The 13,722-nt window shown below is 30.1% G+C and overlaps 3 protein-coding genes across 3 annotated transcripts; all 3 read right to left on the reverse strand.

Annotated features, from left to right (window-relative positions):
• Nucleotides 1-5,232: 5,232 nt before the first annotated feature.
• Nucleotides 5,233-5,636, reverse strand: LOC140875514 (auxin-responsive protein SAUR50-like). Its single transcript, XM_073279217.1, has one exon. The coding sequence runs from the start codon at nt 5,557-5,559 to the stop codon at nt 5,263-5,265; it is 297 nt and encodes a 98-aa protein (XP_073135318.1). The 5' UTR covers nt 5,560-5,636; the 3' UTR covers nt 5,233-5,262.
• A 2,913-nt stretch (nt 5,637-8,549) lies between these two features.
• Nucleotides 8,550-8,870, reverse strand: LOC140866030 (auxin-responsive protein SAUR50-like). Its single transcript, XM_073270892.1, has one exon. The coding sequence runs from the start codon at nt 8,868-8,870 to the stop codon at nt 8,550-8,552; it is 321 nt and encodes a 106-aa protein (XP_073126993.1).
• Nucleotides 8,871-12,338: 3,468 nt separating this feature from the next.
• On the reverse strand, nt 12,339-12,640 carry LOC140875630 (auxin-responsive protein SAUR50-like). Its single transcript, XM_073279361.1, has one exon. The coding sequence runs from the start codon at nt 12,638-12,640 to the stop codon at nt 12,344-12,346; it is 297 nt and encodes a 98-aa protein (XP_073135462.1). The 3' UTR covers nt 12,339-12,343.
• Between the last annotated feature and the right edge of the window lie 1,082 nt (nt 12,641-13,722).

Below are 13,722 nucleotides of genomic sequence, written 5' to 3' on the forward strand. Positions count from 1 at the left end.
GTCAACCTTATCTTCCGAGAGATATTTTACCACATATATGGAAAGTGTTACATTTTATATTGTCATCAGGAATTTTGAATACATTTATTTGTTCAGTTTCATGAGTATGTCTAAACCAATCAATTAATTAAGCTAATAAAATTGTTTATAATATATCATACCACAATCATTAATCCAGGGTAAGCACTAAAACTATATATTTTTCTAGTAGGTACGTACTATCAATTTTTATGAATATTTACATGCCTTTAATTATATTAATAAATTCCTGGGAAATAATTTGTTTCGTCGCTTTTACGGGACCCTATATATAAAAGTTGTTGAAGCAACTTCATGTGCAAAATTTGTAATGTTCTTATCCTATTTGTGTCCTTGCTAAAAAGGACGTTTGATGTGCTATTTGTGCGGTGCCAAACTTATTAGCGCGATAAAGCATGATATATGAATAGAAAATCTAATCATCAAAATCAAATCTATAATATATTTAGGATTTGAACATTTTTTGTCTACATAAAAGGGAATATTATTATGATTTCGGTCATCTACTTTCGCCTCTTGGTGTTACCAAATTCAAGTATATATTATCCGTTCATTTTTTTTTGGTTAATTTTAATCATTTTAAATCGTCGAGAGTGTTAAACGACAGTACACGTTAGTGTAATGTCGGGAAAAGACTAATCTTTTTTTAATTAAGACTTTTGATGACATAGATGTCATAAAAAAGAGTCAAATATATTATGCAATACCAAAAGGACAATTTTTTTCCCCCTAAAAATAGATTATCATAGGATCAAGAGCATGCACCAACTAGTTTCCAGTACTGCTATTAATACAAGATCATGAGCAAACATGCCTTAATTAGTAGTGTAAATTAAAATAATAAATATTTTATTTATATATATATATATATATATATATATATATATATATAGTTTTATTATGCTGCCCACTACAAAAAAAAACGGCGTTTGCCATGGTTCTAGCGTGACAAAAACTGTGGCAAAATTGAATTTGCCACGATTTTGCCACGATTTTGCCACGGTTTACTTAAACCGTCAGGAAAAGCATCGTGGCAAACGTTTGCCACGGTTAAAAAAACCGTGGCAATCTATTGCCACGGTTTACAAACAACCGTGGCAATGTATTGCCACGTTTTTTATCAACCGCGGCAATAAGTTTCCACGGTCATCATAAACCGTGGCAACTTTTGCCACGATTTTCCTTAAACCGTGGCAAAATTTGTCACGGTTAGTTTTAAACCGTGGCACAAGTTGTCACAATTTAACTAACCGTGGAAATATTTTAATGTTTTATATTAAAAATGTTTATTTATATATATTATTAATCAATAATAAATATTTAATATTATTAACGGCAACATCGTCATGACGGCGGGCGGCGGATAGGCGGCGGCGGCAGGGCTACAAAAGTGTCTTTACAAACACAAAAAACCCCCCATTTAATTGATAAATCACCAAACATAAATTAATACATAAACAAATTTAAAAAATAAACTGACTCACCAGAAGCAACGACAGCGACGTCCTGACGGCATGCGCAGGCGGCGGCGGCAGCGGGCGACGGCAGGTCGACGGAGTCCAAGTGAAATTGGCAACGAAAAAATGAAAAAAACTACAATAAAATGAAGCCTACAACACGTAGATCTGGAATATCATATTATTTAGAGTGATAGATGTACAGAAACAAGCGGCGACGGAGGGCGGAGGTAGGGTTTCGCAAAAGTAAGGAAAGAAGAAAAGGGAAGAGGAAGAAGAAAAGGGATCAGGAGAGAGAATATATTATTTATTGTCACGGTTTAACTATAACCGTGTCAATATATTCACGGTTAAAACACAACTGTGGCAACGTATAATGTATATTATTTAATTAGATTTGTCACGGTTTAAAAATAACCGTGACAATATAGTCACGGTTAAAAACCGTGACAACGTATAATGTATATTATTTCATTAGATTTGTCACGGTTATTAATAAACCGTGCCAATATTGCCACGGTTTATTAATAACCGTGGCAATATAGTCACGATTAAAATAAAACCGCAGCAACGTATAATGTATATTATTTAATTAGATTTGTCACGATTTTAAATAAACCGTGGCAATATTGTCACAGTTTATTTTAAACCGTGACAATAATAAATAATTAATTATTTTGGACACGTAGAATGAAATTTGCCACGGTTACATAAAACCATGGCAATATTTTTGCCACGGTTTTACCTTAACCGTTGTCTATGGCCACGGTTTAGAAAAAACCGTTGCAATACTTTTGCCACGATTTTAAATTAACCGTGGCAAATGGTGACGGTGTGAAAAATCACGGCAATTTGTCACGGTTCGAGTTAAACGTGGCAAAGTTTGCTCACGAATAAATAAAAACCGTGACAAATTGTCACAGTTAAAATTAACCGTGACAAAAATATTGCAACGGTTAGGCCAACCGTGGCAATTTGCCACGGTTTGGGTTAACCGTTGAAATTTACCACGGCTTTGTTAAACCGTGGCAAAGTTTGCCACGGTTTAATATAAACCGTGACAAATGCCGACATTTTTTTGTAGTGGCCCAACAACTATACCCAACTCCGTGCCCATCATGTACAATAAGTGAGTTGACCAGTACAATAAATGAGTTGACTTTTACATGGTGGGCATGAAGGTGGGTATAGTTGTTGGCCAGCATAACAAAACTCTATATATATATATAAAATATTAAATGATTAAATCCGAGTATATTTCCGAAGATCTGGAATTAATACTACATATACAGTGCATGCATAGCTAAAAAAAAAATCTAATCGAAAATTTCAAACATTGGAACTCTGGTGAATGGTGATGACTGAACGAAACTTTTTGTATATACTTAATCTACCATTACTAATAAAAATATACGATATTTATATACATACACCATGTTGCCAAATGTTCAATCTTTGGCCTAGCTAGCTACGGTCCAGGCAAAAACGCCATCGCGAATCAGAAAACGATCCCACCAAAATCTAGCCTGCAAATTTTACTAAAACATGTGAAATATAACGAGGATATGGATCGATCGTGCTTCAATGCATATAAGGAGAAAGTAGGGCACACATTTATGAAACGATAAGAGATCCTTTTCGAGAGATCGATATTTTTCCATGTAGGTACGTATTAACTATTAATCATGAATAGTATATGTATAAAATAAACGTGTGTTATTATGAGTAGCTAGCGAATTTAGAAGTTGTGACAACAGAACTTATAACTGATGATCATATATATTTCTTTAAATTAATTCATGCAAAATTTTATTTATTTATTTATCAGAAACTGGAAGATGGTTAATTGTTTCTTTGTAGAGAAAGAATTTGATTTCGATCGATCGGGAGCAGTGGAAACATTTTAGGGGTAGCTGAAAACGGCATTTCAACAACTACACGGAATTGTTCTAAATGACATTACACGCATCAACGTTAGAATTAATTGTCGAACGTCGAAATATTTTAACAGACAATGATAGGTTAAATATATGGCCCAGTACAGCTATATTTTTCTTGAAAAGCTGGCCATGGGCAAACATGCAACTTTATCATGCATTTTTTTTTTTCACTTTTTGGCCACCGATCGGAACCCTACTGCATTATATTTGTACAAGTGTACTACTGCAGCAAACATGAATCAGAATGCGGAAAAAATATCTATTGAAATGATCAAGATTAATATATAGGTCCAAAATGGTAGTGAAAGATTTGAAATATATACAAATGATTCATAGTTATCCAATTTACATGCCTGTACAGCCTTGAAATTTCCATCTAATTAATGACATTTACGGACGATATTTGTTTCCACAAAAAGTTGTATTATATTATTATTGAATTTATATAGTATATATTTGGCCCATAGATGATAGATCTAATGAAAATATATATAACCTAGCTGGTGATTTTTTTTTTTTTTGTAAAACCCTACAGAGAAGATATTATTTAGAATTCTACAGTATTGATAGGAGATTCTTGGATTTTCAAAATGTGTTTAATAAAATGATAGTGTTTAAAACATCTAGAGATATAAGTTATTATGAATTTTTTCTTCACAAATTTGTTTTAAAAAAAATTATAATCACTTAGGTTGCAAACACTGCCTAAATGAGATTCTACGTACACTCCATTATTTTCGCTTTGTTGAACTTGATATAAGCTAAAATTTTTTGTTCAACAGAGTTCGAACCCGCCAAACTCCGGACATTTTGACCGTCACTCAACCCTAGCTAATTAAATATATATAATATTAAGCACGGACCCAAAAAGATTTAAGGAGTGAAGAAGAAATAGCACTGACGTTCACATTCAATCTCTACCATAGAAATGTCACTTGTGGATATTAAATGCTGGAGTAAGAGTCTGAAATTTCAAGCTTACATGCCAAATTGGTTAATTTATTAATATCTCTCCAAATTTATTTTCTGTCCTAAATGTTTGTGAAGTAGCCAGACTTTGTTACTGTATTGTTAATTCCATTATTCACCTAAAATAAAAGTAAAGATCACTAAGGCTCCGTTTGGACATATACTTATAAAACATTTTTATAAAAATATTTTATAAAATGTTTTTAAAGTTTTTTTAATTAGAATATAATAAATATGTACATGTTTGAACAACTATATATTCTATATATAAAACATTTTAACATTTCAAAAGTCATGTTCTTCATCTTCGTCTTTCATGATTGCATGCTAAAAACATCTTTCAAGTGTTTTTTTAAAAATTACACTTGGAGAACACTTTTTAAAAAATAGTTTTCAAAAAACATTTTAAAAAACTTTTATCCAAACACACACTTTAAATGTTTTTTTCTTTTAAAACACTAAAAACGTTTTTAAAGTACATGTCCAAACGAAACCCAAATAATCTGTAACATCAAAACAAGATCGAAACATCTGTAAAAATAAAAAAACAAATAAATAAAAATGATCGGAAAAATATGGTCGCACATATATATATAGAGGCAACATACCGATCTTTAACACAAATGAACATAAATTTGATGCATTCATCTTTCTCGAAGATACAAAGAATCGTGATTAAAACAACCAATTACACTTACACAGCTGAAGAAAATCTATTTTTTTTTTCCCAATCTACAAGAGATATAAATTGAAAAAAAACAATATTTTACATCAGCCAAAAAACTATCTTAATAAAAATCACGACCATTTTCTTGACCAATCTCCGAGAAATTATTCCTTAATGCTAATTTAACAATTTAAAATAGGGACTCAAAGACTTGTTCTTGGCAAGGAATAGTGAGCCCCATATGATGATCAAACCCAAATTCTTCTTCTGCACTTTGCAGTAACATTTGGAATTCAGGCCTGTTCAATAATGCAATCGGGACGATGTATCTGCTTCTGTTATCGCCAACATACACCGCAAAATGCCCTTTCGGCACGTCCTGTGGCCGCCATTCTTCGGTTTCGTATCCCGGTTTCTTCGATATCTTCGTGCATTTCTGCAGAATCTGCTTGATGGCTGTTTTGTTTGGTTTTCTGATGATTGCCATTCGAATTATTTTATCGGCGAAAAATATTTCAAGATGATATATGATGAAATAAGATCACACAAAAGCCAGAGAGTACTGTAAAGTGTATATGGTGTGTTGGGTACTTGGGATAGAAAGACTGAGACCATGATATGTTTTATATAGAAATTAAGGGAATATTTCAAAGAGTGGAGAAAATAATTTTATTGGTGAATTAGAGTTCATTTACTTATTATTTATATAAAAATTTGCGTTTTTTAAAAAGAGAAGACACGATAAGTTTGTATACAATGTTAGGGGAAAAACAGAATATCACGTGATTTTGGTCGTCGTTTAGTTTTGCATTTCATTGACTGGAAAATAATTTTTTTGTTCATTAACTTGTCAATCAATTTTTAGGTTTTGTTCATTAGCTTTTCAAAATTTGGTTTGGTATATTAAATTTTAATTTTCGATTATTTTGGTCCAACTACTGATGTGACACCGAAAAATACTGATATGACATCGAAAAATGCTGACATGACACTGAAAAATGCTGATGTTTCAAACTGTCATATCAACAATTGGACCAAAATCATCGAAAATTAAAATTTAATTAGTGTACCAAAATCAAACTTAAAAGTTAATGGACCAAAACCAAAAAATAGATAAGTTAATAGACCAAAAAAATATTTTTCCTTTCATCGACTGTACTATTTGATAACTTTTCTATTTTATTTTTTAGACAACTCATAAGAACCATAAATGCATGGAAAAACAATACATTTTGTTTTAGTATGAACAAGCAAGAATTGTCTAAAATTAAAATTGATTTGAATTGAGGAATTGAAATCGAGACTAAATTCATATGATACATTTTTTTGAAAGATACTCATATGATATTTGTAACGTAATTATAGTGTGAATTTCAAATCTTTATAATTATTTACTACCTATTACTAATAAAGAGTGTTTCGATAGAGGGTGAATTAATTTGAGGTCTCTCTGCTAAAAAAAAGTATTATTTCAAAAGACATAATTAATTATAAGGAACAAATTATAAATTTGCCGGTAACGGAAAATTTTTCAGTTTGTGGAATAGATCTCAACTTCAAAAAATTATGTAAGAATACTGCCATTAATTTTTATCATAATCCGATGATTGAGTTGAGGTTTTTTTTATTCTCTTTGTTTCGTATGATGTTGCAATCAATTCAAACTTAAGTATCAAATGACTTGAATTATTAATTGTCGACTTGACACATGATAATATATTATATTGTATAGAATAATAATCCATGCTTTCACGCGTGAAACTTCGACAGAGATAATTTGGTCTATATAATTATTATATTTATAATTATTTTTTTCTTTTTGAATCTTTTATACTATTAGCTAGTTCAATCAGATATGGTAGTAAAATGAAACAAAAAAAACAGATATTTTTTTTGGGAGTAAAATATATATATATATATTTAAATTCTTACGATATTTAAATATAAACGAAAAAATTTCGCTGTATTCAAAATGACGATCAATCTCTCTCAAAAAGTAAAAAATATATATACATATATATTTTTTATTTAGAAGGTGATGACAAACTACGAGAAGGCAAACAAGCTGTAGTGTCAGCAACTCTCCGACCCTGGCCCGGCATAATTAATCAATCCACGTCTTTTTTTTTTTTTTTTTTAATAAAATCTAATTACGATTCCTTATTTCGGAAAATATGCCTATATAGAGAGTACGTTAAGACAGAGAGCAAATAATATACAGAATATATATATTTTACGCGTTTATCATGTTTCGCCGAAATAATCTTTCTTATGATCTTAAAGATGTGAACCACATTCGATGTTAAAATCACTTTTAAATATGGATGCCACATAATTAACATGAAATTAGTTCTTTAATAAATCCACATGCACTATTTAAATATGGATGTATTCACATAATTAACATGAAACTAGTTCTTAAATAAATCCACATAAGTTGTGGATAATATTGAAATGAGACAAATATGTGTGTGTATATATATATATATATATATATATATATATATATATATATATATATATATATATATACAATATAATATAATATGTGAATGTTTCAAGTTAAACTTTTAGTCAATCATAAACTATTAAATTTAAGTAATTTATTTATTTTATATTTTGTTATAGATTTTTTATTAAAGATGAATGGAGGGGGTTGTTTATTTTGTTCAGCATGTCACTTGAGAATCTACATTTTATTAGTCTCCCACTTTTTTAGATGACAATGATCGAAACCCGCAATTGTTACTAGCTCATTGGTGTGCACTGAGTAAACAGTACCAGACTCCCATTCTATTTATAGTTTGTATATAATTTGAAAATATATGATTGCGGGTCGTGTGAAAATTTGACCATGTAATAATTAATGCTTCTCCAAGCTTCTAATTTTGTACATTTTTTTTTTCCTTTTAAATAGTCGTATATTTCTGAAAAAGTTCTCAATTTATGTTTATTCCTCAGAATAATGTTTGAATGAGCTTTTAAGCTCTTTAAAATACTCCTTTGAGAATTTATAATCTCTAAAAGTATATGACATAATGTGTTTTTTTGGAAAAAAAAAACTTAAAAGATGTCAAATTATCAGGTTGTTTTATTCGGTTTGCAAACGGATCATCAAAGTTGAATAACTTATATATTTTTTTTTTACATTTTATTTTAAATGTTTTAAAAGGCCAAAAGATCCTCGACAAATTTTACTATATATCCTAAATACGCCTCTCCAAAATTCAATTTAGACGGATTCCAAAAGATGCCCAAGATATGATTTTTTTTGTGGGTAATCATAATAATAAAAAGATATTATAATACCATATACATGTCATTATTATTCCTAATTATTATAACTTATAAGCATGCCTGCTTAATTAGTTAAGTGGTAACTTATCATTGAAAACGAAAGTAGGTTGAAAGAAAGTGTATATATAGAATTGATTGTAATATAAACATAAATTTAATGCATTGATCAGCCAAATTTCTTTAATATCTAGAGCTAAGAATTGAAAGTATTGACTCGAAAACTTGTTCTTGGCAAGGAACAGTGAGCCCCATACAGTGATCGAAGCCAAATTCTTCTTCTGCACTTTGCAGCAGCATTTGGAATTCAGGGCTTCTCAAGAATGAAATCGGGACGATGTATCTCTTTCTGTTATCCCCCACGTACACCGCGAAATGCCCTTTCGGCACATCCGATGGCAGAAGTTGATCTTCGTTTTCGTGCCTCGGTTTCTTCGATATCTTGGAGCATTTCTGCAGAATCTGTTTGATGAGTACTGCTTTGTTTGCTTTTGTGATTGCCATTCTCTATGAAAAATCCAAATATATATATTTTTTTAGGTCGAAGGAAGAATATGTGAGCAAGTGTATAGGTCACTTAATTAATTTCAAGTGTTGAGTAGAAAATGGACATTGTGCTATCTATATATAGAAAGGGGGAATTCAAAAGGTGGAAACAATTCATTAATTGGTATATTATCTATTGAGTTTAAGAACGTGCATGATTTGAAAAGTAAAATATATTGATAAGGTTAGATGTGGGGAATAACAAATTATGGCATGCGACTTTGTGCAGTGTTGGCTGTCGGATTTCGTCGACATTTAATTAGAACCGTATAATATATATACACTCATGGAAAAACAATAATATATATATATATATATATATATATATATATATATATATATATATGTTTTTGTGTGTGTGTTATTTAGCATCAACAAATAACATGACCAACTTTGTGTATGTCAAATCATTAGAATTATTACTCACAACAATATTTTGATAACATAAATTTGAAACTTCTTTTTTAAAATTGGTTCGAACTCTATAATTTCAAATAATTAACGTGATTCAAACAAGCGTTATACATGTTTGTTTCAAAAGATTTGACCCCGGAAGGAACCCCGACCCTCCGCATGAGTCAGAGACTCATTGACCCATGCGGGTGTTATACATGTTGGTGCCTTCAAGTGTAGTGATGAGATGGGAGATGAGAGAATGGGAGAAGGCAATTGATCATATATTCTTTGGGGTGAAATAATTTTTTTTTAAAAATGTGTATATATAAAATTAAATGTATCAATACTTATTTTCCCACGAGGTTATCACTAATTGGAACACATAACCCACCCCTAATTCGTACGTATTTTCAATGGTATTTATGCACAAAATTTGAAAACACAGAGGTTTATAGTCACATGGTTTTTTTTATAGCAATTTCATGATTTCATAGGGATAGTATATGCAATTATCCTTTTTAAATAGAACTAAAAATATATCTATATTATGGTACCTAGACGTGGAGTAATTGGCCACAACAAACAAATTACAACCAATATATATATTATCTACATTTTCAGGAAAATAGAAATAGGTTATGTAAGTGAATAATTATAATTGATTTAATTTACTGAACTGTTGTTTTAATATTTTGTTATAACTCAAAGGTTGAGAAGATGGATGAGTTTAGGATTAATGCTAATCTGGATTGTGAAATCATTAGTCAGGCTGTATTAATGCTTTATTGAATATGTAATTTTCGTTAAAAATAAGTTGTAATATATGAGCGATAGCAATAATATGAAACAAATTAAGGTAGTGTTTGATAAAAACTTCTTAGAAGCACTTCTTAGTTTTTCCGTTAACAAAAATTTGAATTTTGTGAAATTTTGTTAACGATAAGCTGAGAAATGCTTCCTAAAAGCTCTCCCAAATAATACCTAAAATGGTGATTTTTTTAAGGAGTATAGTGTCAAGAGTGTCTCGTCAACTTGCTTTTTGTTGAAAGATGATATTTTGAAACAAATTTCTATATTTCTTTATATTTGTGTATTTGAATCTCTGGTAGCAACTCACTTCTCTCACTTCCTGAAAAAGTATGAAAATGACATTTATGAGAAATGCAAAACGCTTCCTCAAAACATGGAAAAGAAAACAAAACAAAAAAAAGAAAAGAAAAGAAAAAAGTAAATAACAAGACAAAAAATGTAATTCTTTCAAAAAAATTATGTCATAAAACGGCACACATCAATATATATAGTCGACCCGGCCGGTTTCGCAAATTTTACGGCAGATTCTTGCTTCTGATCCATGCACCATGCTACTTTCCTTGCACTAAAGAAGACATTTGTTTTTAGTTGTCCACCAATCTCTCAAAAGATCATTAATTTGACAGCGCATAAGGTAGTGTTTTTAACCTCTAAAAATAAATGATTATGGAGATTTTATTAACAAATTTATTAAAACAATCTTCATAATCACTTATTTTTAAAGGTTGTAAACATTACTTTGAATGCGGAAAAATTTCCATTAAAATGATCAAAATATAAGTCCAAAATAGTAGTGAAAAAATTGAAATACAAATCATTCAAAGTTAACCAAACATGCATGTACAGCCTCGACATTAATTTCCATCAAATTATGACATTTACGGACGATATTTTTTTCTACAAAAGTTTGCATTATTGAATTTAACTTGCGTGTCATGGCCCATACATATATATCAAGCGAGCCCCATAATAACTTAAGAAATGTGCATAACATGTGATTTAATAGAAATATATCCTAGCTAGCTAATCATGATGAATTTAAAAACAAAAAAAATCCCACCGAAGATATATATTATTTAAAATTCTACAGTACTATTGACCTTGACTTTCAGGAGATTCTTTGATTTTCAAGTTATGTTTAATTTTAATAAACTAAACTTGATATAAGCTAAAGTGTTTTGTTCAACAGAGTTCAATTCGAACCCACCAAAAGTCCGAACACGATGTGCGACATTTTGACTGTCAGTACTCAACCATATGCTAAATATTATCACCATAATATATATAATAATTGATGCAATACAATCACACGATCGACAATGAAATTGCTGGTAAAAGATTTAGCTTGAGGGTTAGATTAAATTAAATTTTTGTTTTGTTTGATTAATCTAGCTAGCTAGAAAATTTGAGTGATAACTAATTTAAACTAAACATTAATTCAGATTTCAGTAAGAATATTTACATTAAGCACGGATCCGAACAGCTTAAATTAAAGGAGTGAAGAAGAAATAGTATACTGGCGTACATATTCAATCTCTACCATAAAATGTCACCTGTGGCTATTAAACGTTGGTGTAAGAGAGTCTGAAAATTTCAAGTGGAGTCCAACAGTTGCATTCTAAATAATTAATTATAATTAATGTTTTCTCCAAACTGTAATTTGTACAATTTTCTTTTTTGCCCTAAATTTTTGAAAAGTTACCAAATTTTGTTACTATATATTGTTAATTCCTTAGTGATCACCTAAAATAATAGTAGTCAATCATGACTTTGGTTTTATCTGAAGATTTAACGGTCCATTTTTTTTTGCATTTGAGATATTCTCATGAACATCGCAAATATAAAAAAACAAAGGTCGTTGGATGCAGCACATGAGCAGTGCCCATGTGCTAGCATAGACAGACCCCATGACTTCATGAGCACTAAATAATCGGAAATATGATCATCGTAAACAAGATCCGAAGAATAAGCTGGTCGCACATATATAGAGAGGAAACATAAATTTGATACATTCATCTTTCTCGAAGATACAAGAATCGTGATTAAAACAACCAAACACCTACACAGCTGAAGAAAACCTAATTTTTTCCAATCTACAAGAGACATAAATTGAAAAAAAGAACAATATATAATTTACATGATCAGCCAAAAATATCTTAATAAAAATCACGACCATTTTCTTGACCAATCTCCGAGAAATTATTCCTTAATGCTAATTTAACAATTTAAAATAGGGACTCAAAGACTTGTTCTTGGCAAGGAATAGTGAGCCCCATATGATGATCAAACCCAAATTCTTCTTCTGCACTTTGCAGTAACATTTGGAATTCAGGCCTGTTCAATAATGCAATCGGGACGATGTATCTGCTTCTGTTATCGCCAACATACACCGCAAAATGCCCTTTCGGCACGTCCTGTGGCCGCCATTCTTCGGTTTCGTATCCCGGTTTCTTCGATATCTTCGTGCATTTCTGCAGAATCTGCTTGATGGCTGTTTTGTTTGGTTTCCTGATGATTGCCATCAATATTTAAAGATGATATATGATCATATATAAGGCAGTATATGTTTTTTCTTGATCAGGCTATGTAACTTGAAATGTGGAGTATTGACTATTGAGTGTTTATGGAGTGTGGCCTGTGGGGTTGGGATAGGGAGAGTTTGAAAAATGATATATATGCTTTATATAGAAAGGGAATATTTCAAAAGTGGAGAAAAATAATTTTATTGCCTATTGGTGAATTAGTTTAAAAATGTGACATGATTTGAAAGGAAAAGACATAATGATAAGTTTGCATATATGTGGGGGTTAGGGGGAAAACAGAATAGCATGTGATTTTTGGGCACCGTTTGCTGTTGTATTTCATTTTCATCGACACTATATGGCCACTTGCTAACTTTATCTTTAAATAAGTTTTCTATTTTATTTTTAGACAATTTATAAGAACCATAAATGCATCGACAAACAAAACAGTTTTTTTAATTATGAATTGTCTATAATAAAATTTATTTGAATTGAACTGAGAAATTGAAATTCGAGAAATTAATTAAATTCATATGATATATGCTACGTAACTATATATAGTGTGCATTTCAAATTATTATAATTATTGCTAATAAAGAGTGTTTAATGTTTTCATAAATTTGAGATTTTTCTGTTAATAAAATTATTTATTTCAAATGACATAATTATAACGAACATATTATGTATGTGTAACTGTATATATGTAGTCATGACTCATGATTTCAAATGACATGTACGTAATTACAACAAACATATATATATTCAGTATATAAGGTAATGGAAAAAATTTTGAGTTTGTGGAATAGCGTCATTTAAATTCATCATAATCCGATGATTGATTTAAGGTATTTTTTTATTCTCCTTGTATCTTATGATGTAGCAACCAATTCAAACTTAATTATCAAATGACTTGAATTATTCTCGACTTGACAAATGATAAAATATTCTATTTGTATATAGAATAATGCTTTCACGCGTGAAAATTAGACGAGATTTGGTCTAAATTATTGTAATAATAATAATAATAATAATAATAATAATAATAATAATAATATTATTATTATTATTATTATTATTATTTC

This window comes from Henckelia pumila, chromosome 1 (genome assembly GCF_033568475.1).
Source record: "Henckelia pumila isolate YLH828 chromosome 1, ASM3356847v2, whole genome shotgun sequence".
NCBI lineage: Eukaryota > Viridiplantae > Streptophyta > Magnoliopsida > Lamiales > Gesneriaceae > Henckelia > Henckelia pumila.